This window comes from Malaclemys terrapin, chromosome 2, assembly GCF_027887155.1.
Source record: "Malaclemys terrapin pileata isolate rMalTer1 chromosome 2, rMalTer1.hap1, whole genome shotgun sequence".
Classification (NCBI taxonomy): domain Eukaryota; kingdom Metazoa; phylum Chordata; order Testudines; family Emydidae; genus Malaclemys; species Malaclemys terrapin.
The window spans coordinates 240,914,383-240,938,357 of NC_071506.1; the positions used below are offsets into that span (position 1 = coordinate 240,914,383).

The window sequence follows — 23,975 nt, forward strand, 5'->3', positions numbered from 1 at the left end:
GTTTTATTCTGTGCAGTTAGCACTTGCTCTAATACTCTTAGAACTAGATTATTCAAAGCTGGCTCAGGGAGATAGAAACGCCAGATCTTCAGGTCAGCCTGACCCCCTGAACACTGTAGGGAATGGCTCTCAGGGAGGAAAGGCAGGAAATCAATGAGACTTTCTTCAGGTGTGTCCAAAGCTGTGACCAAAGTTTGCCCCATTCATCCAAACTACTGAGAAGGTATGAAAAATCTGTCTAGTATCAAATTTATTCATTTTATATGATATTTTATGGTGTTATGCTATATGTGTGTAGTTCTCATGGATTATGAGACTAATATATAATGGTTAGTTCTTGAATAGTGTTTTTTATTCAGAGGTGATCAGGTGGTATGGAAAGTCTTGTCTGAGAAGAGTCAAGTATATATGAGCAAGTGCCCTTGTGTTAACAGAGGAACAGATAAAATGTAACTTGCAGTTTAAAGCAATATCTTCTGTCTGAGTCCTGCAAGACGATCCACATGAGCGGACCCCCATGAAATCTCTGAATGGAGCTCTGCTCTGGATCTTCTGGCCGGATCGGGGCTGTAGACCTTGAGAGCACCACAAAATCCAGCCTCTGGCTTGTCTTGCTAAAATCTGATTGTACAGATATGTGTAAGAGAAAATATATGAATTACCCATGTAGGGATGTTCTGATCAGTTTCTGTATCCCCTGCATTATTTCTGTTATGTATTGTAGCTGGAAATGTCTCAAAGAAATGTGGGGGTTTTAGATAGCAGAATACTTTTATGATTATTAACTGTGCCTCCCAATATAATGTAAATTCTTCTTCAGCATTCATTTTTTTTCTTTCACATTAATAGAACTGACAAGGACTAAGAAAAATGCTGCTTGTGACTGTAGCTGTTACACACAAATTCCATGACACCACTTGTACACAAATGAAAGATGCTGTACTGTTTTGTTCATCATAAGCAAAAACTGATTTGCTCCATGTTTTGAATAATGTTCATTAAACATGATCCATCTTGATGGATTGCCAGGTTTAAACCATTCAAGCCAACCTTTTTGAATTTAGTCTCAAATTAATGAGATGTGATCCACCGTAATCAAACTCATCCCTCATGCCTAGCCTGATAGTTTCCTTAAACCAATTGCATATCTTAGTGACTAAGTGCCTCAAAGAAGCCATAAATTGATATGGGTGTGTGGGAATTAGCTTGTCAGATAGGTACAGAATTTAATTTAGAAAGCTACAAACTTTAATTGTTTGGGATACTGGAAATAAATATAAAGAAAATGAAGCTTGGGAAGTGTTGCATCGTGGGAAATAAATATAGTTAGTGTCCATGAAACTTGTACTGTGCTTATGTGTGAGTTACATCTTACCTGTGAAGAGAAAATTATGTCAATGACTGGTTTTGGTCAAATTACCCTACAAGTGTGGACATATACCTGGTGGAAAAATGCAACTGCAGCTGCCATTCACAGTGCAATAAACTCCAGATTCATTACTGTTTCAGATGGGAAATACAAAATTGTTGATTTGGCAGGGGCTGACCAGAAAGCATCAGGCAGCATCTGCCAATCATTTCTTCTTCTCCCAAACCCCAGCCACTGCCAATCGACTCATCAGGACTACCAAGTGGAGTGGCCTTATGAAGTCTGGTGTTTAACATGGGACAGGAGCACCCTGAAGTTCAGTACTCACACAGCAGACACTGTGCCCGAAGGCGGCACTCTCAGACAATTACCATAATTTGTAATAGCTGCTAGATACAACGTGTGTCCGAAGGTGCCAAGCTGGTGCCTTCCAACACTTGAGGGAGTGCTTGGCTGTCACTGACCAGATGTCAGATATGCTCGTCTTGATCCCTCTGTCTGCAAGATAATGACGAGTTCACCACAGAAGTTCACTGACATTTTAGACCTTGGCATAGTTACTTTATGTCAGGTAAAATGCCAACAAGATTCAACAGCAATCTTTGCAAAGCTCTGTGTGCCTGTCAGCCAAGGCAATGCTCAAGCGGATGAGCAATCAATAAGAAGTGAATGGAGAAAGGTTGGCCCCCCAGCTGACAGGCTATATTCAGCATATGCTAAGGGCTGAGGCATGGCACATATTGACTCAGACTTGTGAAAAACAATATGAGACGCAATTAAGCACCATAATGAGCACATTTGCCAATATAAAAAACAGGATTTTATTTTTTTCATACAAAACATTTGTATTACATCCTACTCCTCTGTCTGCGCGCTTTGTCAAAGCTACTCAGCTGCACCATGGAAAATGATGAACTGCCTCGTCTCTCTGTGTCGGGACTGGAAAAAGAAATGATAACAATAAAGTCAGCCCTGCAAGTTAATTCTGTCAGCTCTTCTTTTTCCTAAGCCTTGAAATTCACACCCAGATATTGAAACACAAGTAAGTGTGTAACACGACTACCACTCTGAAGTAAATGTGTGTGCTTTATAGCAAGAAAAGACAGTTTCAAGGAGTGATAAAACCAGCCTTTTTAGCAAGGAGGAGCAGGCTGAGTCCTCCAGAGAAAGAGAATATGTACAGTACTCTGCTTGTGTGACAGAAAAAAATGTCTCATAAGAACTTAACATAAGAACATAAGAATGGCCGTACCGGGTCAGACCAAAGGTCCATCTAGCCCAGTATCCTGTCTACTGACAGTGGCCAATGCCAGGTGCTTCAGAGGGAGTGGACCTAACAGACAATGATCAAGTGATCTCTCTCCTGCCATCCATCTCCATCCTCTGACAAACAGAGGCTAGGAACACCATTCCTTACCCATCCTGGAAAATAGCCATTAATGGACTTAACTTCCATGAATTTATCCAGTTCTCTTTTAAACACTGTTATAGTCCTAGCCTTCACAACCTCCTCAGGTAAGGAGTTCCACAAGTTGACTGTGCGCTGCATGAAGAAGAACTTGCTTGTATTTGTTTTAAACCTGCTGCCTATTAATTTCATTTGGTGACCCATAGTTCTTGTATTATGGGAATAAGTAAATAACCTTATCCACTTTCTCCACATCACTCATGATTTTATATACCTCTATCATATCCCCCCTTAGTCTCCTCTTTTCCAAGCTGAAGAGTACTAGCCTCTTTAATCGCTCCTCATATGGGACCCGTTCCAAACCCCTAATCATTTTAATGGCCCTTCTCTGAACCTTTTCTAGTGCCAGTATATCTTTTTTGAGATGAGGAGACCACATCTGTACGCAGTATTTGAGATGTGGGCGTACCATCGATTTATATCAGGGCAATAATATATTCTCAGTCTTATTCTCTATCCCCTTTTTAATGATTCCTAACATCCTGTTTGCTTTTTTGACCGCCTCTGCACACTGCATGGACAGCTTCAGAGAACTATCCACGATGATTCCAAGATCTTTTTCCTGACTTGTTGTAGCTAAATTAGCCCCCATCATATTGTATGTATAGTTGGGGTTATTTTTTCCAATGTGCATTACTTTACATTTATCCACATTAAATTTCATTTGCCATTTTGTTGCCCAATCACTTAGTTTTTGTGAGATCTTTTTGAAGTTCTTCACAGTCTGCTTTGGTCTTAACTATCTTGAGCAGTTTAGTATCATCTGCAAACTTGCCACCTCACGGTTTACCCCTTTCTCTAGATCATTTATGAATAAGTTGAATAGGATTGGTCCTAGGACTGACCCTTGGGGAACCCCACTCGTTACCCCTCTCCATTCTGAAAATTTACCATTTATTCCTACCCTTTTTCCCTGTCTTTTAACCAGTTCTCAATCCATGAAAGGATCTTCCCTCTTATCCCATGACAACTTAATTTACGTAAGAGCCTTTGGTGAGGGACCTTGTTAAAGGCTTTCTGGAAATCTAAGTACACTATGTCCACTGGATCCCCCTTGTCCACATGTTTGTTGACCCCTTCAAAGAACTCTAATAGATTAGTAAGACACGATTTCCCTTTACAGAAACCATGTTGACTATTGCTCAACAGTTTGTTTTTCTATGTGTCTGACAATTTTATTCTTAACTATTGTTTCAACTAATTTGCCTGGTACCGACGTTAGACTTACTGGTCTGTAATTGCCGGGATCACCTCTAGAGCCCTTTTTAAATATTGGTGTTACATTAGCTATCTTCCAGTCATTGGGTACAGAAACCAATTTAAAGGACAGGTTACAAACCTTAGTTAATAGTTCCGCAACTTCACATTTGAGTTCTTTCAGAACTCTTGGGTGAATGCCATCTGGTCCCGGTGACTTGTTAATGTTAAGTTTATCCATTAATTCCAAAACCTCCTCTAGTGACACTTCAATCTGTGACAGTTCCTCAGATATGTCACCTACAAAAGCCTGCTCAGGTTTGGGAATCTCCCTAACATCCTCAGCCGTGAAGACTGAAGCAAAGAATCCATTTAGTTTCTCCGCAATGACTTTATCGTCTTTAAGCACTCCTTTTGTATCTCAATCATCAAGGGGCTCCACTGGTTATTTAGCAGGCTTCCTGCTTCTGATGTACTTAAAAAAACATTTTATTTCCGCCTTTGGAGTTTTTGGCTAGCCGTTCTTCAAACTCCTCTTTGGCTTTTCTTATTAAATTCTTGCATTTGATTTGGCAGTGTTTATGCTCCTTTCTATTTGCCTCACTAGGATTTGACTTCCACTTTTTAAAGGAAATCTTTTTATCTCTCACTGCTTCTTTTACATGGTTGTTAAGCCACGGTGGCTCTTTTTTAGTTCTTTTACTGTGTTTCTTAATTTGGGGTATACATTGAAGTTGGGCCTCTATTATGGTGTCTTTAAAAAGCGCCCACACAGCTTGCAGGGATTTCACTTTAGTCACTGTACTTTTTAACTTCTGCTTAACTAACCCCCTCATTTTTGCATGGTTCCCCCTTTTGAAATTAAATACCACAGTGTTGGGCTGTTGAGATGTTCTTCCCACCACAGGGATGTTGAATACTATTGTATTATGGTCACTATTTCCAAGCGGCCTTGTTATAGTTACCTCTTGGACCAGCTCCTGTGCTCCACTCAGGACTAAATCTAGAGTTGCCTCTCCCCTTGTGGGTTCCCGTACCAGCTGCTCCATGAAGCAGTTATTTAAAGTATCGAGAAATTTTCTCTGCATTTCGTCCTGAAGTGAAAAGTTCCCAGTCAATATGGGGATAATTGAAATCCCCCACTATTATTGAGTTCTTAATTTTGATAGCCTCTTTAATTTCCCTTAACATTTCATCATCACTATCACTGTCCTGGTCAGGTGGTCTATAATAGATCCCTAATGTTATATTCTTATTAGAGCATGGAATTAATATCCAGAGAGATTCTATGGAACATGTGGATTCACTTAAGATTTTTACTTCATTTGATTCTACATTTTCTTTCACATATAGTGCCACTCCCCCCCATGCACGACCTGTTTTGTCCTTCCGATATATTTTGTACCCTGGAATAATTGTGTCCCATTGATTGCTCTCAGTCCACCAGGTTTCTGTGATGCCTATTCAATATCCTCCTTTATCACAAGGCACTCTAGTTCACCCATCTTATTATTTAGACTTCTAGCATTTGTGTACAAGCACTTTAAAAACGTGTCACTGTTTATTTGTCTGCCCTTTTCTGATGTGTCAGATTCTTTTTCATGTGAATGTTTATCATCTGATCTGGCCCTTACATTATCCTCCTCCATCCTCTGCTCCTGACTATAACCTGGAGATTCTCTATCATTAGACTCTCCTCTAAGAGAAATCTCTGTCCGATCCACATGCTCCTCTGCAGCAGTCGGCTTTCCCCCATCTCCTACTTTAAAAACTGCTCTACAACCTTTTTAATGTTTAGTGCCAGCAGTCTGGTTCCACTTTGGTTTAAGTGGAGTCCATCTCTCCTGTATAGGCTCCCCCCATCCCAAAAGTTTCCCCTGTTCATAATGAATGTAAACCCCTCCTCTCTACACCATCGTCTCATCCACGCATTGAGACTCTGAAGCTCTGCCTGCCTACCTGGCGCTGCGTGTGGAACTGGGAGCATTTCTGAGAATGCCACCATAGAGGTCCTGGATTTCAGTCTCTTCCCTAGCAGCCTAAATTTGGCCTCCAGGACATCTCTCCTACCCTTCCCTATGTCATTGGTACCTACATGTACCACGACCACCGGCTCCTCCCCAGCACTACACATAAGTCTGTCTAGATGCCTCGAGAGGCAACCTTTGCACCAGGCAGGCAAGTCACCATGCGGTTCTCCCGGACATCACAAACCCAGCTATCTACGTTTCTAATGATCGAATCTCCCATTACTAACACCTGCCTTTTCCTAACAGCTGGAGTTCCCTCCCCCAAAGAGGTAACCTCAGTGTGAGAGGCAACCCCAGCACCATCTGGAAGGAGGGTCCCAACTATGGGAAGGTTTCCCTCTGTTCCCATTGACTGCTCTGCTTCCCTGGGCCTTTCACCCTCCTCAACAGCACAGGGGCTGTCTGACCGGAGGTGGGACAATTCTACAGTGTCCCGGAAAGCCTCATCAACATACCTCTCTGCCTCTCTTAGCTCCTCCATTTCCGCTACCCTGGCCTCCAAAGTCTGTACGTGGTCTCTGAGGGCCAGGAGCTCCTTGCACCGAATGCACACATACGCCACCCACCCACAGGGCAGGTAATCATACATGCTGCACTCAGTGCAATGAACTGGATAGCCCCCACTCTGCATCTGGGCTTCTGCCTGCATTGTCTCCTAGTTAATGAAGGGGTCGTTTAAGCAAGAAGTTTTGAATGTAGTTTGGTTTATAGGTTTTAAGGGGGAAAAAGGGACCACCGCTCCCTTCCCATTCCCCTTCCAAACTCCCTTGCGAAACTCCCTGTTAGCAGCCCCTGTTCGCAAAAGCTCCCTGGTTACTTGTGCGCTGCTTTATAAATCCCTGGCCTGTGTGAATGCCCCACCCGCTGATTAAGGCTCAGCCAATTATCAGAGGCTTCTAGCTTTCAGACCTTCCTTTGAAGCTCACAGCTTCCAACTGCCAGCCACAGCACACGGTCCTTCAAACAACCAAACAGACTGACAAACACAAACTCAGCACACAGCAAGTAACCCCCAAACACAAACAAACACACCCCTCAGACAGTCACTTACCCCAAGGGTGCTGTATTCATAGATTCATAGATTATAGGACTGGAAGGGACCTCGAGAGGTCATCGAGTCCAGTCCCCTGCCCGCATGGCAGGACCAAATACTGCCTAGACCATCCCTAATAGACATTTATCTAACCTACTCTTAAATATCTCCAGAGACGGAGATTCCACAACCTCCCTAGGCAATTTGTTCCAGTGTTTAACCACCCTGACAGTTAGGAACTTTTTCCTAATGTCCAATCTAGACCTCCCTTGCTGCAGTTTAAACCCATTGTTTCTGGTTCTATCCTTAGAGGCTAAGGTAAACAAGTTCTCTCCCTCCTCCTTATGACACCCTTTTATATACCTGAAAACTGCTATCATGTCCCCTCTCAGTCTTCTCTTTTCCAAACTAAACAAACCCAATTCTTTCAGCCTTCCTTCATAGGTCATGTTCTCAAGACCTTTAATCATTCTTGTTGCTCTTCTTTGGACCCTTTCCAATTTCTCCACATCTTTTTTAAAATGCGGCGCCCAGAACTGGACACAATACTCCAGCTGAGGCCTAACCAGAGCAGAGTAGAGCGGAAGAATGACTTCTCGTGTCTTGCTCACAACACACCTGTTAATGCATCCCAGAATCATGTTTGCTTTTTTTGCAACAGCATCACACTGTTGACTCATATTTAGCTTGTGGTCCACTATAACCCCTAGATCCCTTTCTGCCGTACTCCTTCCTAGACAGTCTTTTCCCATTCTGTATGTGTGAAATTGATTTTTCCTTCCTAAGTGGAGCACTTTGCATTTGTCTTTGTTAAACTTAATCCTGTTTAACTCAGACCATTTCTCCAATTTGTCCAGATCATTTTGAATTATGACCCTGTCCTCCAAAGTAGTTGCAATCCCTCCCAGTTTGGTATCATCCGCAAACTTAATAAGCGTACTTTCTATGCCAATATCTAAGTCGTTGATGAAGATATTGAACAGAGCCGGTCCCAAAACAGACCCCTGCGGTACCCCACTCGTTACGCCTTTCCAGCAGGATTGGGAACCATTAATAACAACTCTCTGAGTACGGTTATCCAGCCAGTTATGCACCCACCTTATAGTAGCCCCATCTAATTTGTATTTGCCTAGTTTATCGATAAGAATATCATGCGAGACCGTATCAAATGCCTTACTAAAGTCTAGGTATACCACATCCACCGCTTCACCCTTATCCACAAGGCTCGTTATCCTATCAAAGAAAGCTATCAGATTGGTTTGACATGATTTGTTCTTCACAAATCCATGCTGGCTATTCCCTATCACCTTACCACCTTCCAAGTGTTGGCAGATGATTTCCTTAATTACTTGCTCCATTATCTTCCCTGGCACAGAAGTTAAACTAACTGGTCTGTAGTTACCTGGGTTGTTTTTATTTCCCTTTTTATAGATGGGCACTATATTTGCCCTTTTCCAGTCTTCTGGAATCTCTCCCGTCTCCCATGACTTTCCAAAGATAATAGCTAGAGGCTCAGATACCTCCTCTATTAGCTCCTTGAGTATTCTAGGATGCATTTCATCAGGCCCGGGTGACTTGCAGGCATCTAACTTTTCTAAGTGATGTTTAACTTGTTCTTTTTTTATTTTATCCGCTAAACCTACCCCCTTCCCATTAGCATTCACTATGTTAGGCATTCCTTCAGACTTCTCGGTGAAGACCGAAACAAAGAAGTCATTAAGCATCTCTGCCATTTCCAAGTTTCCTGTTACTGTTTCTCCCTCTTCACTAAGCAGTGGGCCTACCCTGTCTTTGGTCTTCCTCTTGCTTCTAATGTATTGATAAAAAGTCTTCTTGTTTCCTTTTATTCCCGTAGCTAGTTTGAGCTCATTTTGTGCCTTTGCCTTTCTAATCTTGCCCCTGCATTCCTGTGTTGTTTGCCTATATTCATCCTTTGTAATCTGTCCTAGTTTCCATTTTTTATATGACTCCTTTTTATTTTTTAGATCATGCAAGATCTCGTGGTTAAGCCAAGGTGGTCTTTTGCCACATTTTCTATCTTTCCTAACCAGCGGAATAGCTTGCTTTTGGGCCCTTAATAGTGTCCCTTTGAAAAACTGCCAACTCTCCTCAGTTGTTTTTCCCCTCAGTCTTGATTCCCATGGGACCTTACCTATCAGCTCTCTGAGCTTCCCAAAATCTGCCTTCCTGAAATCCATTGTCTCTATTTTGCTGTTCTCCCTTCTACCCTTCCTTAGAATTGCAAAGTCTATGATTTCATGATCACTTTCACCCAGGCTGCCTTCTACTTTCACATTCTCAACGAGTTCCTCCCTATTTGTTAAAATCAAGTCTAGAACAGCTTCCCCCCTAGTAGCTTTTTCAACCTTCTGAAATAAAAAGTTGTCTCCAATGCAGTCCAAGAATTTGTTGGATAGTCTGTTCCCCTCTGTGTTATTTTCCCAACATATATCCGGATAGTTGAAGTCCCCCATCACCACCAAATCTTGGGCTTTGGATGATTTTGTTAGTTGCTTGAAAAAAGCCTCATCCACCTCTTCCACCTGGTTAGGTGGCCTGTAGTAGACGCCTAGCATGACATCTCCCTTGTTTTTTGCCCCTTTAAGCCTAACCCAGAGACTCTCAATTTGCTCCTCCTTCACCTGGAGAACTCCCTTGCGAAACTCCCTGTTAGCAGCCCCTGTTCGCAAAAGCGAACTTTGATGCTAAAGAGGCAAATCAAGCCTAAATCCGCCTCACAGCCCAAGTAATCAGGCTGTGTCCTGGGGAGCCCGACAGAAGTCAATGGGAAGGAATCTGCTCCTTCAGCTACAGAATGGCAGCTGTCACTCCACAGTCACTACTGCAGCCTTGGTGTTCTGAGGCTCCTGTGCTTCCCTGCCACAAGCCAATGGATTCTGGCAGACACCGCAGCAACAGCCTAGCCTATCGCATCCTCAAAACCCCCTTACATGTTGGGATGCAAGGAGCCCCTCTGTATACAGACAGAATTCTCCTCATACCCAGTGGCAATAAGATATGATTTGCAGAGAACTTGAAATCTTGACCTGTAAAGGCAACTGGCCTTGTCCTGCTCAATCCTCTCAGCTTGACTGTGCTTTATTGACACTACCTCATTTAGGGAGAGATACAGAGTTGCTCCGCACCATTGGAACTTTGGCAGGTAGGCAGAAAATGGTAGACAACTGGACTTGTCAGGTTTCCTTCCACAACCTGTGAGCCAATGGCCGTGGTCCCATTTCAGCTTTCTAGTAGCAATGACCTTATGCAGGGCTTGTGCTCAAGCGAGTGCAAGGATTGCAGTTATGCTTAACCTCTCCTAGAGGTCACCAAGGTGAGCGAATCCTCACACCTTCCTTTTTTGAAAAGTGGCACAGAAGCTGGGCACAGTCTGGCCCTTTGTAAACACCTCTCCTCCTTTTTTCCTCTTGTTTTTTGCTTCCGTAAGAGCAGTGGAAAGTACAGTAACGCTGCATATGCCTTTAGAGGCCCTCATCAGCATTCATGGGACATTAACCAGGAGAAACTCCCACTGACTCCAATAGCAGTTCATCCTCAGTAGCAGTGAATAAGAGCTCTAGGTGTGATTTATACTAGCAAATTAGGTCAGTTTAACTATATCAGTGAGGGATGTGAAAAATCCACACCCCTGAATGGTGTTAAGCCAACCTACATCCCCATATAGATAGCGCTAAGTCGATGGAAGAATTCTTCTTTCATCCTAGCTACTGCCTCTCAGAGAGGTGGAAGATCTATGCCGACAGAAAAACCCTTCCTCTCAGAGTAGGTAGTGTCTACACTGAAGCACACAGCTGTGCCGCTGTAGCGTTCTAAGTGTAGACACACCTGTAAATATGGTCCATTCCCTGTATACATTTTTGGGGATTATTAGATATAAAATCAAACAGGAGAGCTGTTTATAGCTTGTAATGATTTGAATAAATGTAAAAGAAAACAGCTGAATTAGACATTTTGGCGGACTCAGTTGTTATCTCTTCTGCACAGAACTTGTAAACAGCTTTTTCTAAAAAGCCCAGACTTCAATTCTAAAACTCATAGACTAAAAATGTTTTGAAGTGTGGTTTTACCAGATCATGCTTTCTTGAATTTTGTTGCTGGCACCTGATTTTTATCAGTTATGAGAGACCTTGACTCCATTTTTCTGATTTATCAATATGTTATAGTCCTGCCAATGACATTCGCTGAAGAAATCTAGCAAATGCTAGGAAAGGTTGTCTTGAAGCTTAGCACTGGTATTTTGTTTGCCTGCTTGGTTACAATTTGTAAACCATTGTCTGCCCAGATCTGCAGTTTACTACTCTCCAATTTGTCTGACAGGTAAGCTGCAAGGTGCTGCAGTTTTTTCACCAGTACATGCTGGGTTGTAACTACTTCTGGATGCTCTGCGAAGGCATATATCTTCACACTCTAATTGTGGTGGCAGTATTTGCTGAAGAGCAGCGTTTGCACTGGTATTACCTCTTGGGCTGGGGTATGTATTTTATAATTCATATCTTCTCGGTCACTTCTTTCCAATGTTTATGGCACTTTTATACACTAGGGACCTGATCCTGCCACCACTTGCACACATTACTAGCTATATTCATGGGTGTGTATTAGGACCTAAGTTTGATCTCTTGGGATTTTAAATTCGAACTGGATTTCATTTATTTGCACAGGACAATGTGTGCACTCATTGTAATTAATACACACATGTCTGTGAAAGTTAATAGTAGTTGGTATCCTTGATGATGGTAGTCTTGGAAGAAATGGCCAAGTGTTGAACATGTAAATTTCTAACCCCAAACGTATAAGGTAATTTATCTAAGTATCTCAGAGCAATGTACAGATAAGTAAGTAAACATCCTCAACTCCCTGTAACTGACGTTACAAATCCATGTGCTGCAGAGAACAGATGCAATGACAATGTAAATCACATGCACACAACCTAGGGAGCCAGGTCTAGAATTCTGCTCCTTCAGCACCAGATATGCAGGCCTCTATTGTGTCCGCAAAAGATGTCCCTTGGTTGGGAGTAATAATAGCCCAAGGGGTAGCCCTCATTCTCCTCTGTTGTTTGGCCAGTAAAAGACAACACGTGCACATACACACAGCCAGTCCCTTACAATGGGATGCAGACTCTTTCACTTTAAAATTATTTGCTATAAATCCAGCCCAGGTAAGTGGTGACAGAAGGCCCTTACCATCAATACTTTCTTTAGCGGGCTACAGATAATGAATTTCTGGTCTCATTCCAATTCCCAGTGAATGAGTGCCTAGCCCATATCACAAAACTCATGAACACATCTGGGAAGCGATCTTTGTCCTTTTTCTCATTTATATCCATTTCAGGATTCTTTGCCCATATCTATCTATTTCAAACCTAAGCTGCAGCCGACAGAATTTACCCTGTGCTGTCCAGCACCCTCTCTGCAGGTTTCATGTCTGCTGAGCTTCTTTTCATTTATGATAGGAAGAAACCAAACCTCACCAGGAAAAAAAATTGTGGGCTTAGGTATAAACTAGATGAGACAAAAATGAGAACTGCCTTGAACCTGCATCTGTTGCTTAATTCCGCCTCAACCACTTCTCCCATGACAAGTTGATTTAGTTGGGGTTGGTCCTGCTTAGAGCAGGGGTTTGGACTAGATGACCTCCTGAGGTCTCTTCCAACCCTAATCTTCTATGATTCTATGATTCCTTTATAGAAAGCAACAGCAGAATGCAATGCTTCACCCCTTTCACTGGGAGGGATCGCTTCTTAAGAGTGTGGCAACCTCCTCAGCTCCTGAGCTATATGGGACTCAGTATTCCATGGATCACCACTGATCAGAGACCTTAAGAATTAAACAGCACTTAAAAGCTTCTCCCAGTTTAAGCTCCAGAGAACATCTCCTTCCTATAAATTCCAGATTAGATAGAAATCGTCTCTCCCTTTTCTTGTGAGATTAGCAACGTTCATGGGAAGGGAGGATTTTACATACTCTAGGATTTAAAAATGCAGGGATCATTATGAGCCCTAAACAGCGGGAAGTTTTTTGTCCCTGGACAACTTCATAATTGGGGAAAGGTATGTGCAGCGTCTCTGTCAGCTGAATAGCTCAGCCTGCACCAGAGCAAGCACATCGGCCTTATGAAGGCTCCACAGTTCAGAGTTCAGATTTATTGTGGTGGATCAGGCCCAAACAGGAGAACAGTGAAACGAATACATTTATTTTGGGGTCACGTTTAAATATTTCATTTCTGCACATTAAAAGGGAGTAACCACTTAGAAAGTACAAAAGTTGGCTGGACGTTCTAGGGCATGACTGCACTATAAGACATGCCACCATGGCACTGGCCCTTAGTTTACAGAGTAAAATGTTGTGTAAATTCTCGTTTCATGGCTAGTGAATGGGACTTATCTGTGTTTGAAAACACTGTATATGTACAACACTATATAAATATAATAATAATTTAATTTCAAAGCTGTCAATTTCAGCACTAGGCGAGCTGGGTTTATTTACCAGACTCACTAAAGCAATGGTAAAACATAACTTTTAAAGAAAAGAAAATATCTGAGAAAGTTTCCCATGCTTCCCTGTGCAGAGGTAATTAAAATCATTGGATGGGTTCTGTAATATGTTGACTTTGAGGCAACTGTGTATTTCTAGCATGATTTGTTTGAGCAATATTGCCTTCTGAGGTCCCTTTCTTTACCTGATATTATTTCAGAGTTTTAGTAAATTACCCCTAAATCACTGGTCAGGAGAAATAGTTTCAAATGCACTCAGTTACACTCTGTTTTGCTGTTTCAAACAGCGTGAACTGCATTTAATTCAATGGGGGATCATTGGTTAGGGCTGTGCTGAAACAGATTCTTTCACAATATAACTAGAAGTGCACTCAAGCCAAACTCCATTTTGTGCCGTAGCAGGAACAGGCCTCGCTTGTAGGGATTTGTCATATTTATCACTGGTTGGCTACTTTCAGATGCTTCCTAGAAGCTATAATTTGTGATTTTTCACACAGCCCAATATAGGGGACAGCACATAGCTGCACCACTCTGAGGAATGACCAAGAGAGGTGTGCCTGGTGCCTAAGGATGCACCGTCTCCTGCAGGGCTTCTTAGTCAGCCCAAGGGGTGTACGCTCTGTTTCATCTATAAGGATGGTACAGATTGCCCCTTCTCTTTCTGGTGCACCAGCCCAGCTCCATGCCCAGGTCTGGGGAAAGAGAGAGTTGAATCATGGTCTTATCTCCTTCTGTCCCTCTCTGTGTGTTTTGCTTCCTGGAAGAAGTAAAGATCAAGCAGTCTTTATTCACTGTTGCTGGTTCACCCCTCCAAACTTTGTGGAACTGCACAAGGGCAGATCACAATTAGGTCTAAATTTGGAGAGTAACATTGGAAATTAAAGCTAGATAAATATGAGCTTGCTGAACTGTAATTTACTAATGAAAACTTTCCACTGTGACCTTAAGATGTACATTTGAATGTGTAGAGCCAAATTCTCTGTGCATATGCACCTAACAGAATAACAAAACACCACTCTCACCGTGTGTAGCACTGCACCTATAAAACCAGGGGTTTACCTGAAAATGTAAATTTTGGTATTACTAAGTGGCTCCATAGAAATGGGATCTAGAGCTATGTTCTTCCTGCTTCTTCTTGTGCATCATTATCGTTAAAAAGATTCTGCAACTGGAACATCAGTAATAATGTTGTTAGTGATGCGTGAAACAGAAAAAGATCTAGTTTGCTCTTCAGTAGCTGCATTGACTCTGCAGTCCTAACTGTAGTGAAAAATTATTTTGGCAGCTGAGTAAGTGGATATCTCTTGAAGACCCCCAGGGAGCTAATACAGTGACCAAAGTGACATCATATTCACATAGTAACTTTTCTGGCCATGAGCATTCTTTGAAGGTGAACTGAACAAAGTTTAGCTTGCCAAGGCCTGAGTTCAGGTCTCTGTGTTCTCCTAAAAGCACTGGTGAGGTCACTGACACCCAAAGCAAGCAATCCAAAGAGCTACATTCCTCCTACTATAGAAAGCAATAAAACTGTTTTTCAACTAGTTCACTTTGAAATGTATTAATTTTAGGGCTGTCGATTAATCGCAGTTAAATCACACGATTAACTCAGAAAAATTATCAGAGGGGTAGCCGTGTTAGTCTGAATCTGTAAAAAGCAACAGAGGGTCCTGTGGCACCTTAGAGACTAACAGAAGTATTGGGAGCATAAGCTTTCATGGGTAAGAACCTCACTTCTTCAGATGCAAGTAATGGAAATCTCCAGAGGTGCTCTGCTAGCAGTTGAGCAGAGCACCTCACCCTCCCTGATTGAACTAACCTCGTTATCTCCATACTGATTTATACCTGCCTCTGGAGATTTCCATTACTTGCATCTGAAGAAGTGAGGTTCTTACCCACGAAAGCTTATGCTCCCAATACTTCTGTTAGTCTCAAAGGTGCCACAGGACCCTCAGAAAAATTAATCGTGATTAAAAAAATAATCACAATTAATCGCAGTTTTAATTGCACTGTTAAACAATAGAATGCCAATTGACATTTATTAACTATTTTGGGATGTTTTTCCACATTTTCAAATATATTGGTTTCAATTACAATACAGAATACAAAGTGTACAGTGCTCACTTTATATTACTTTTGATTACAAATATTTGCACTGTAAAAATGACAAACAAAAGAAATAGTATTTTTCAATTCACCTCATACAAGTACTGTAGTGCAATCTCTTTATTGTGAAAGTGCAACTTACAAATGTAGATTTTTTTTTTACATAACTGCACTCAATAACCAATAATGTAAAACTTTAGAGCCTACAAGTCCACTCAATCCATAATACTCTGACTGACCTAGTTAAACCCTTGATGACTGGTTCACTACTTCTAAGGTACTAGTGGGGTGCCAGTGTAACTCAGAGACAAGCACTGATGGTGATTCAGTCGCTTGCCCCCTAAGAACTAGTACAGATGGATTCCAATAACCACTCAGACACTTAGCTAAAGATAGAATTTTCCCAGGGACGGCAAGAAAAGCAAAGGTTGCAAATACCCTCGATATGGAGGCTTAAACACTTACAACTCAAAGTAAACAATAGCAGTTCTTATTTGGGCTACTGGGGCAGTCCAGTAGAAAGTTCAGTCTTCAGGCTTAGTGCCTGGGGTGCCCTCTTCAGCCCAGTCTTCTATTCAAAGCAAATAGGAACTTGCAGGTTTCCAAGCCAGGATCACTTACTGGTCTCTCTTTCATTGGGGCCCCTCTGTACTGGCTTCCTGCCCAGTCTCTGCTGCTTCCTCTCAAGTCCCACACAGACATGCACCCAGCAGTCACACCTGGGCTACGCAGTTCCTGGTGGTTTCTCCATGCAATCAGCTTCCTTGCTGCTCCTGGCTTGACATGCCATTGCTGTAATCCCAAGAACCAGGATACATCCCAGGTCAGGGTCTTTCCATGTTTCTGGGCTCCCTCCACACACATGGTCAAGGGAAGGGGTTGTGCAGGGTTGTTAGATAAGGTCATTTCCTGGTTACCAGGTCCATCACAGTTTCCGAAATAAAATAATGTATACATTAATGCTATCATTTTAGCACAACCTCCCTTTTCATGGTTCTTAGCCTGTTGGGATGGGAAGTAACATGCAAGCAGAGGGAAAGGCTTGATTACTGAATCACCACGCTGTTAATGGTGGGGGTGGGAAACTACTGTGGCGTGGATGTCCGGAGATTCAAGGGTTTGGATGCAGGATTCTCAAGACACCCCCCCCCTCCCCCCAGATGATTGGAAAACATCAAGCCTGCTCCTTCGGTCTAGGAGGAGAATAGAGCATGACAGGTTTCCACGCCTTCAGCCCAGTGGTTCCCTTATGCAGGATTGGCATAACAAGAAAAACGGGCCCCCTACAGCAGTCTGTCAGTGTGGTATCTTCCCCTTTCACATCCAAAGAGGACTTACATGAGCTGATATGGAGATAGGAGGAATCGGGATTTCTACCATACCCTCCCTACTAATGATAGACATGTGGAGTAGGGCCATCTGAATGTACTGTGGCTAGAAATCTGCAGAATTAGCAGAGTAAACACTCCAAGATCTCATCCACTTGTAAGACTCCTGGCTCCACTCTATACATTTTCTAGGGCCTGAGCCTCAGCTTCAGTAACAGCAGCCTGGTTGCTGTACTGTCATTTATTGCTCCATCACCTGGCATGTAGAATAAGTTACTGCTGTTCTGTTCAGTGGGGATTTACATACCAAGGAACCCTGCTTTCCAAAGGGAATACTTCATGTAGAACTGCATGCTCCCTCTCTCTCCTCCCCAGTGTATCTGGCCATTCCCCCTTTCCCTGCAGGTATTTCAACATGCCTGGAGTGACTGACAGCAGCTTTGAACTGAGATTGTAGCATGACACCTCTCCATGGCTGCTTTTGACAGCAGTATCATAATTATTTCCCTCTATATCTCACAACCAAGAAAGCCATATGACCCGAAGTCAGGTGGAATTATAATTCTTTTGTCAAAGCTTTGAATTCCCATTTATATGTGATTTTTAAAAAGAAGAAATGTTATTTTTAGTGTCACATGAACGGCATGCCAAAAAATATGAAGGCTGATTTATACCTTTAATCATTGTAGGGTTTCCTTTAGTGCCAGCATCTATTCATGCTGTTGCAAGAGCCAAATACTTCAATGACAAGTGAGTATTATATATATTTTAAAGGTACTTAGCACATTTTATAGCTATGTCTAAAAACGTATTTGAGTTAATGATATATTCTCCCCCCAGCTGCTGGATGAGCGTTGACACTCACTTGCTCTATATTGTTCATGGACCCGTAATGGCGGCTTTATTGGTAAGAATATTATGTTAACAGTTTAGTTACTCTTCCCGGAAATTATGCAAAATTGCATTGTATAGAAGATTCTATATCTTAAATAGGTTGGCCAAGGTTTTCAAAGGTAGCAAGTGATTTTGGATGCCCCACCTGAGACCCCTTAAAGGGACTTGATTTTCAGAGGGTGAATGCTCAGCATTTTCTGAAAATCCAGCTCCTTCAAGGTGTCTCAGGTTGGGCAATCTAAAAACAGAAGCATCCAAAATCATTAATTCCTTTTGAAAACCCTGGCCAAGCTATTTAAATTACCAAATCTTCTATTCTATGCAGTTAACCTTACTTGTGCTAAATGTGCTGCATTATATGTGGTATAAATGAAATAACTAAGTTTGAGACTAGCCTGGGCAGAGTGCTGAGACCAAGTCAATAATTCAGCATTGGTTTTCATAAATTCTGAGGCAGAAGGGAACATTGTGATCATCTTGTCTAACCTCCTGCATAACACAGGCCACAGAACTTCCCCAAAATAATTCCTGTTTAAACTAGAGCTTGGCTTTTACAAAAATATCCAGTCTTGATTTTAAAATTACTTTTCCCTAGAAACATGATAGATCTTTACAAGATAGAAAATTACCAGTAATGGAGAATCCACCACTGTCCTTGGTAAATTGTTCCAGTGATGAATTACCCTTTTTGTTGGATGCTGTGGTAAAAGAGAAAAGAGGTAGGGAGCTAAACTGGGAAGAGGCTGGGGGGATAAGAACCTGAATAGAATGCTTGAGTAGGGGAAGCACAGAGTACGAGACAGCAAATCAAGGACATTGCAACTCGGAATCCCAAGGTTGGCTTTTTTGTGGTTTTTTTTTTCCCACGCACTCTGTCTTGCCGCCCTAGGCACCTACAAGTTCTGCCCATATAGTAAAACCAACCCCGTAACTTCCATTAATGTTCATAGGACATGAGTGTATGCATCAGGGAACCCATAGTTCCACTGTCCTATTACCATAAGATAAACTGGTATAACAGACCTGAACACCCTGAAATTTTGGGAAAGTTTTTATTCAAACCAAACATTAGTCCCATCACCATTTGTCAGCCAGATGCACTGTGTCAGCATCCCAACAGACTCAACATTCATTGGCTTGGGGTCTGACATCTACTTGCAGACATCCACATTATTTTTCTGAGAGATCAAATGCGATGGTGATGAGCATTGTGGAAATGTCTATAAATGAACATGGATCTGTTTCAGAGTAATTAAAAATCTTAAAATCTCGTTCTAAACCTCCTTTAAGAACTGTTATTGGATTTCAGCAATACCAAGCTGCAGTATGTGTCCTAAAAATTGTCTAGAACATAACTTACTATCTCTGTTCTAAGTTTAATTGCTCTAATCACATATGGGAAATGGAAAACTACACATGACAGTTTTGTAATATAGCATTTGTGAAAACAAGTCACCCTGCTTGATGTGGTAACAAATTTTCCTGCCTGGAATGAGAATACTCAGTGAGCATCTCCTCTTTACAATCAGTCGCAGCCAATGTTCCCGCTAATTTTTTATATCCACCTGCGGAATTAATTTTGTTATGTGCACCGCTGTGTAGGTGACATGTGGCAGGGGTGGGGCTGAGGGATTCGGAGTGGAGGTCTCAGGGCTGGGGCAGAGGGTTAGGGTGCGGGAGGGTGAGGTCTCCAGCTGGGGCTGAGGGCTCTAGTGTGGGGCCGGGAATGAGAGGTTCAGGGTGTGGGAGGGGGCTCGGGCCTGGGGCAGGGGGGTGAGGGCTCCAGCTGGGGGTGCGGGCTGTGGATTGGGGCCGAGGATGAGGAGTTTGGGGTGCAGGCTGACCTGGGGCTGGGGCCAGAGGACTCCCCCCAGTCCTCTGCCTGCCGGCAGCAGCTCCTGGGAAGAGGCACTTCTCCCCGCCGGCAGCAGCTCTGGGGCTCGGGGAGAGGTGCCTCTCCCCGCAGCAGCCCTGCATGCCCCCAACTTGCTCTCCTCCCTGCCTACCTCTCTCCTCTCCCCAGATCCCTGTGGCTGCGCGCCTGCGTGGCCCTTTTGTCACGGACACACAGTACTCGTGCTCTCTTCCGGCTCTGTACGGTCCCTGGGAGGAACCCCGTTCAGTGCGACAGCCCTTCTTGGGAGTCCACTCTCTCTCAAAGGTTAAGCCATAGGCCCCTCTGCCTTCTGGAATCGCACCTCTCTGAACTCCTGTCTCTCGCTGTGGGCCCCCTCAGGGAGTCCATTCACTCTGTATCCCCCAGGTCCTCCACCCCCAGAGGGAATAATGCAACCCTGATCTCTAGACCGGAGTGACTCTCAGACAGCGTAAAACAGAAGGGTTTATTGAGCATCTGAACGCAGCACAGGAAACTCTCTGGGCCCTCAGGCCTAGCATCCCTCAGCACAGTACATCTAGGTCTCTCCTGCATCCAGGTGAGCTCTGGCTGCTCTCTCTTGCCAGTTCAGCAGCCCCCTCCTTCCAGCTGAGGCATCCTATATCACCGTCCCCACCACTCCTCCCTGTCCTTTGTCTTCCATCCCAGGTAAACAGGTTGCTGGGCCCTTTCTCCTCCATCCTATGTCCCCCTTGTGGCTGGAATTGGTTGGTCAGGTAACCGGGGTCCTCTCTCCTCACCCCATTGTCCTTCCACTGGCCAGAGCTGGCTGCCTTCCAAGCTGGGCTGGGCCTCTTGGTCACCAGGTCACCAGTCGCTAGGATCTCTCATCTCCAGGCCATTGTCCAGGATCCCAGGTGCTAGGCAAAGTCACACCTAGTCCTCTACAACAACAAACCCTCTCCCACCACCTTGTTAAACATGCACCACATAGGGAAACTGAAGCGCGCACACACACTATTCATGTAAAACACTAGAAAATTCCCCAACTTCGTCACACCGTTATAGCCTGCTGCACGGCCGTGCAGCTTAGAGGGAACTTAGCTCACAGCACCGGATTTATTAAAGCAGCCTAAAAAAACTTCTGCTGTCATAATGCTGAGATCTGACAGAGGGCACATAAGACTTTTCGGATTTTTAATACTCTTCTCCAGTGCTGTATATTTCAGACACCCTAAGAAAAAGATCTGTCATGTTTCTAGGGAAAAGTTATTCTTTCTTTAAAATAGAGCTAATCCAGGCATGAGAAGGTGCTTAACCTGGAGAGACAGGGTTTAAATCCCCTCTCGCGGGTGTGCAGGGGGTCAGTGGTTTATGGGAGCCCCACCATCCCAGGTAATGCCTCCCCACCACCACCCCAATCCACAAGGGAGGGTGATCTTTAAGGGAGCTACTACCTTTTATTTCCTTACCCATCCAGAAAAAGCCCCTCTGCCTTTGAGGTTGTAGGGGCTGTGTTATAATAGCTGGTTTGAAACTGTGCTGAGCATAATGTGGATGTGTCATGGAAACACAATATCTGCTCTTTGCCCAGCAGAAACAGAGAGTGGCAGGCCGGTTCAAAGGAGCCACATCTTTTTATCTTGGCAGACATTTTTTTTAATCCGTTGCCTGAAGGAATTCTGAAAGTTGAAGGTTAGGTGATCTGAGTCAGCAAAGCCTGGGGGAAGCCTCGAAAATAAGTGGCAAGTGGGGACACAGAAATCATTTATTATTCCTTGTTAAGCAGAGCACAAATGTAAAACATTTGAGGTATTTCTCAGTAGTTCCAATACTGAAGCTTTTCTGATCATGGCTTTTCACGCTGGAAGGCCCAGATACGCTCTCTCATCTATTTATGGAGTTACAACTATTTTAATAGGTTTCAGAGTAGCAGCTGTGTTAGTCTGTATCTGCCAAAAGAACAGGAGTACTTGTGGCACCTTAGAGACTAACAAATTTATTAGAGCATAAGCTTTCGTGGACTACAGCCCATATAGCTCTGAGTAATACAGCAAAATCATTTCAGTGTTTTCAACAATCTGACAAGAGCCTATTACAGTGCAGAATCTGTGTCACTGCTATGTGCGTGATATCATGCCATCAGTGTGAAAGTACATGAGCTAGCTGTACTAGAGAGATGGAAAGTCCACATTCTGCTTATACTCAGGCTGTACTATTTCCTTAGGGACCAGATGGCCTGATTTCCAGAGGCGATAAGCATGCACAGCTCCCATTGGCTTTAGCAGGAGTGCATTTGGATATCTGACCACAAATGTGAGTGCTGAAAATCCTGTCCTTAATGCCCCAAACCAGCAAAGTACTTAAATGCATGCTTAACTTTAAGCACATGAGTTCAGTAAAGAACTCAATGGTATTCAGTGGGCATAATTTTAGTGCTTTGCCGGATTGGAGCCAGAGAGCTCAGCACTTTACGGGATTGAGCCCTTATTGCCCAAAAAGGGATTTAGGGGGCATATCCTCCACTGATGTAAATCTGGCAGTAGGTGTGCTAAGGCACCCAAGGTTTTACATAGTTTGGTCTGTATGTCAATCGCAATGAGCTGTTGTTATGAGCTCTGACGGGGCCATGAAGCTGTGTTTTGTTGTCATTGCTGGGTTTTGTATTTTAATTTGAGTGTTTTACCAATAAAGACTCTGTTTTTTCAGGTAAATTTTTTCTTTTTGCTTAACATCGTCCGAGTTCTGGTGACAAAGCTAAGAGATACTCATCGGGCTGAGTCCAACATGTACATGAAAGCTGTCAGAGCCACACTAATCCTGGTGCCCTTACTAGGAATTCAGTTTGTCATTATTCCATGGAGACCAGAAAACAGACTTGCTGGAGAAATATATGATTACATCATGCATATATTAATGCATTACCAGGTATGGAATATCATAGCAAGTTAGGTGTACATGTATTTGCCAGTAGGGTTAATTTTAGCAGAGGATTCATTTGCCAAATGCTTTGTCTCTGAAAGTAATTGTGACCTCTTGGGCTTTTTTTCTTTTTCTCCAACATTTTCACATCATATATTACCTTCTTCTGTGGCTCTATTATTAGTGTGCAAACAGTCATCAGTAGCTGGGGAAAATGGGGAAAATGCTTCAAGAATTACAGAATAGTGATGTTTCTGCACTGAGTAGAGAAAATTGAGATCTCGGAGGGCTTTAAATGTTGTTCAAAGCCCTGCTAATGCAAATGTGCTCAGACAGCCTTTCCGAAAACACTGCAGAGGGGATGATATTAAATTAACTGTATGTGGAAATCACTGTGTTAAGGAAGAGATGTTTGTATACAGTGGAAGAAAGGATCAAGATGATTAAGGTTCAGTTAATTATTAAATCACAATTTTAAGCTGTTTAAATTAAAATACAACTCTAACATTTTGATTTTATAAGCATTTTGAAAGAAGAGCATCAATATTTCAAAAGAGCTGCCTTCTATTTTCTTTCTTTTGTACAGTAATGCATCATTTTCAATTGCTTGGCTGTCTACCCTGGCCTCAATGCATGCTGTCCATCATTCACCAGGGGTGGTAGACTTCAAAAAATTGCACTTGTGATATGAATATTAGACACTTGTAAAGTGAACAAACATTCCATTGGCCTCTACTTTTTTTTTCATGCAGAGGATCATGATGAAAAATTATTTGAAAGTTATAGATCAGTGAGCCACTGTGCAAAACAATTCCCCCCTCCCAAGGGGAAAGTAATAACATAATAATTCAACTGATATCTGTGTATCAGTTACCTTAACATATTAGGCGATATTTTCAGCTGCATGTACAATGATTATCTACCTCTCAAAATGCCTGAAAACCAGTGTACCTGGGAAACCACAGATTTTCCTGCATATATAGCAATTGCATGAGCAAAAGTCGTGCATAACAAATGGATGTGTATTTTAGTAGGTGTTGTACCTACACCGCTGTTCTATGCCTTGCTTATCAATTATAGTTCCCAGGAAAACTACTCATTCACAACTTAAAAGTATTTGGTGGAAAATGAAATTATTTTATGTAAAATAAGCTACTTGAAAAAAACTATGTTGGATTTTTGCTAATAATGACACTCAATTCTTTGTGCAAGTAAACCACTGAATGAAAAACTAAAAATAAATTCAGGGGGCCTATATTTCCTAGGTAGAAAAGTTTACA

General features: G+C 42.7%; 1 protein-coding gene across 2 annotated transcripts in view; it reads left to right on the forward strand.

The window, feature by feature from the left end:
• CALCR (calcitonin receptor) overlaps positions 1-23,975 on the forward strand; it is a 252,687-nt gene that overhangs the window by 198,538 nt on the left and 30,174 nt on the right. For both annotated transcript variants that reach the window (XM_054021165.1, XM_054021166.1), the window contains 4 exons: positions 11,436-11,589; positions 17,732-17,792; positions 17,883-17,949; positions 22,483-22,701. In XM_054021165.1, the coding sequence (XP_053877140.1) occupies positions 11,436-11,589; positions 17,732-17,792; positions 17,883-17,949; positions 22,483-22,701 (501 nt within the window). The remainder of the gene's footprint in view (positions 1-11,435; positions 11,590-17,731; positions 17,793-17,882; positions 17,950-22,482; positions 22,702-23,975) is intronic.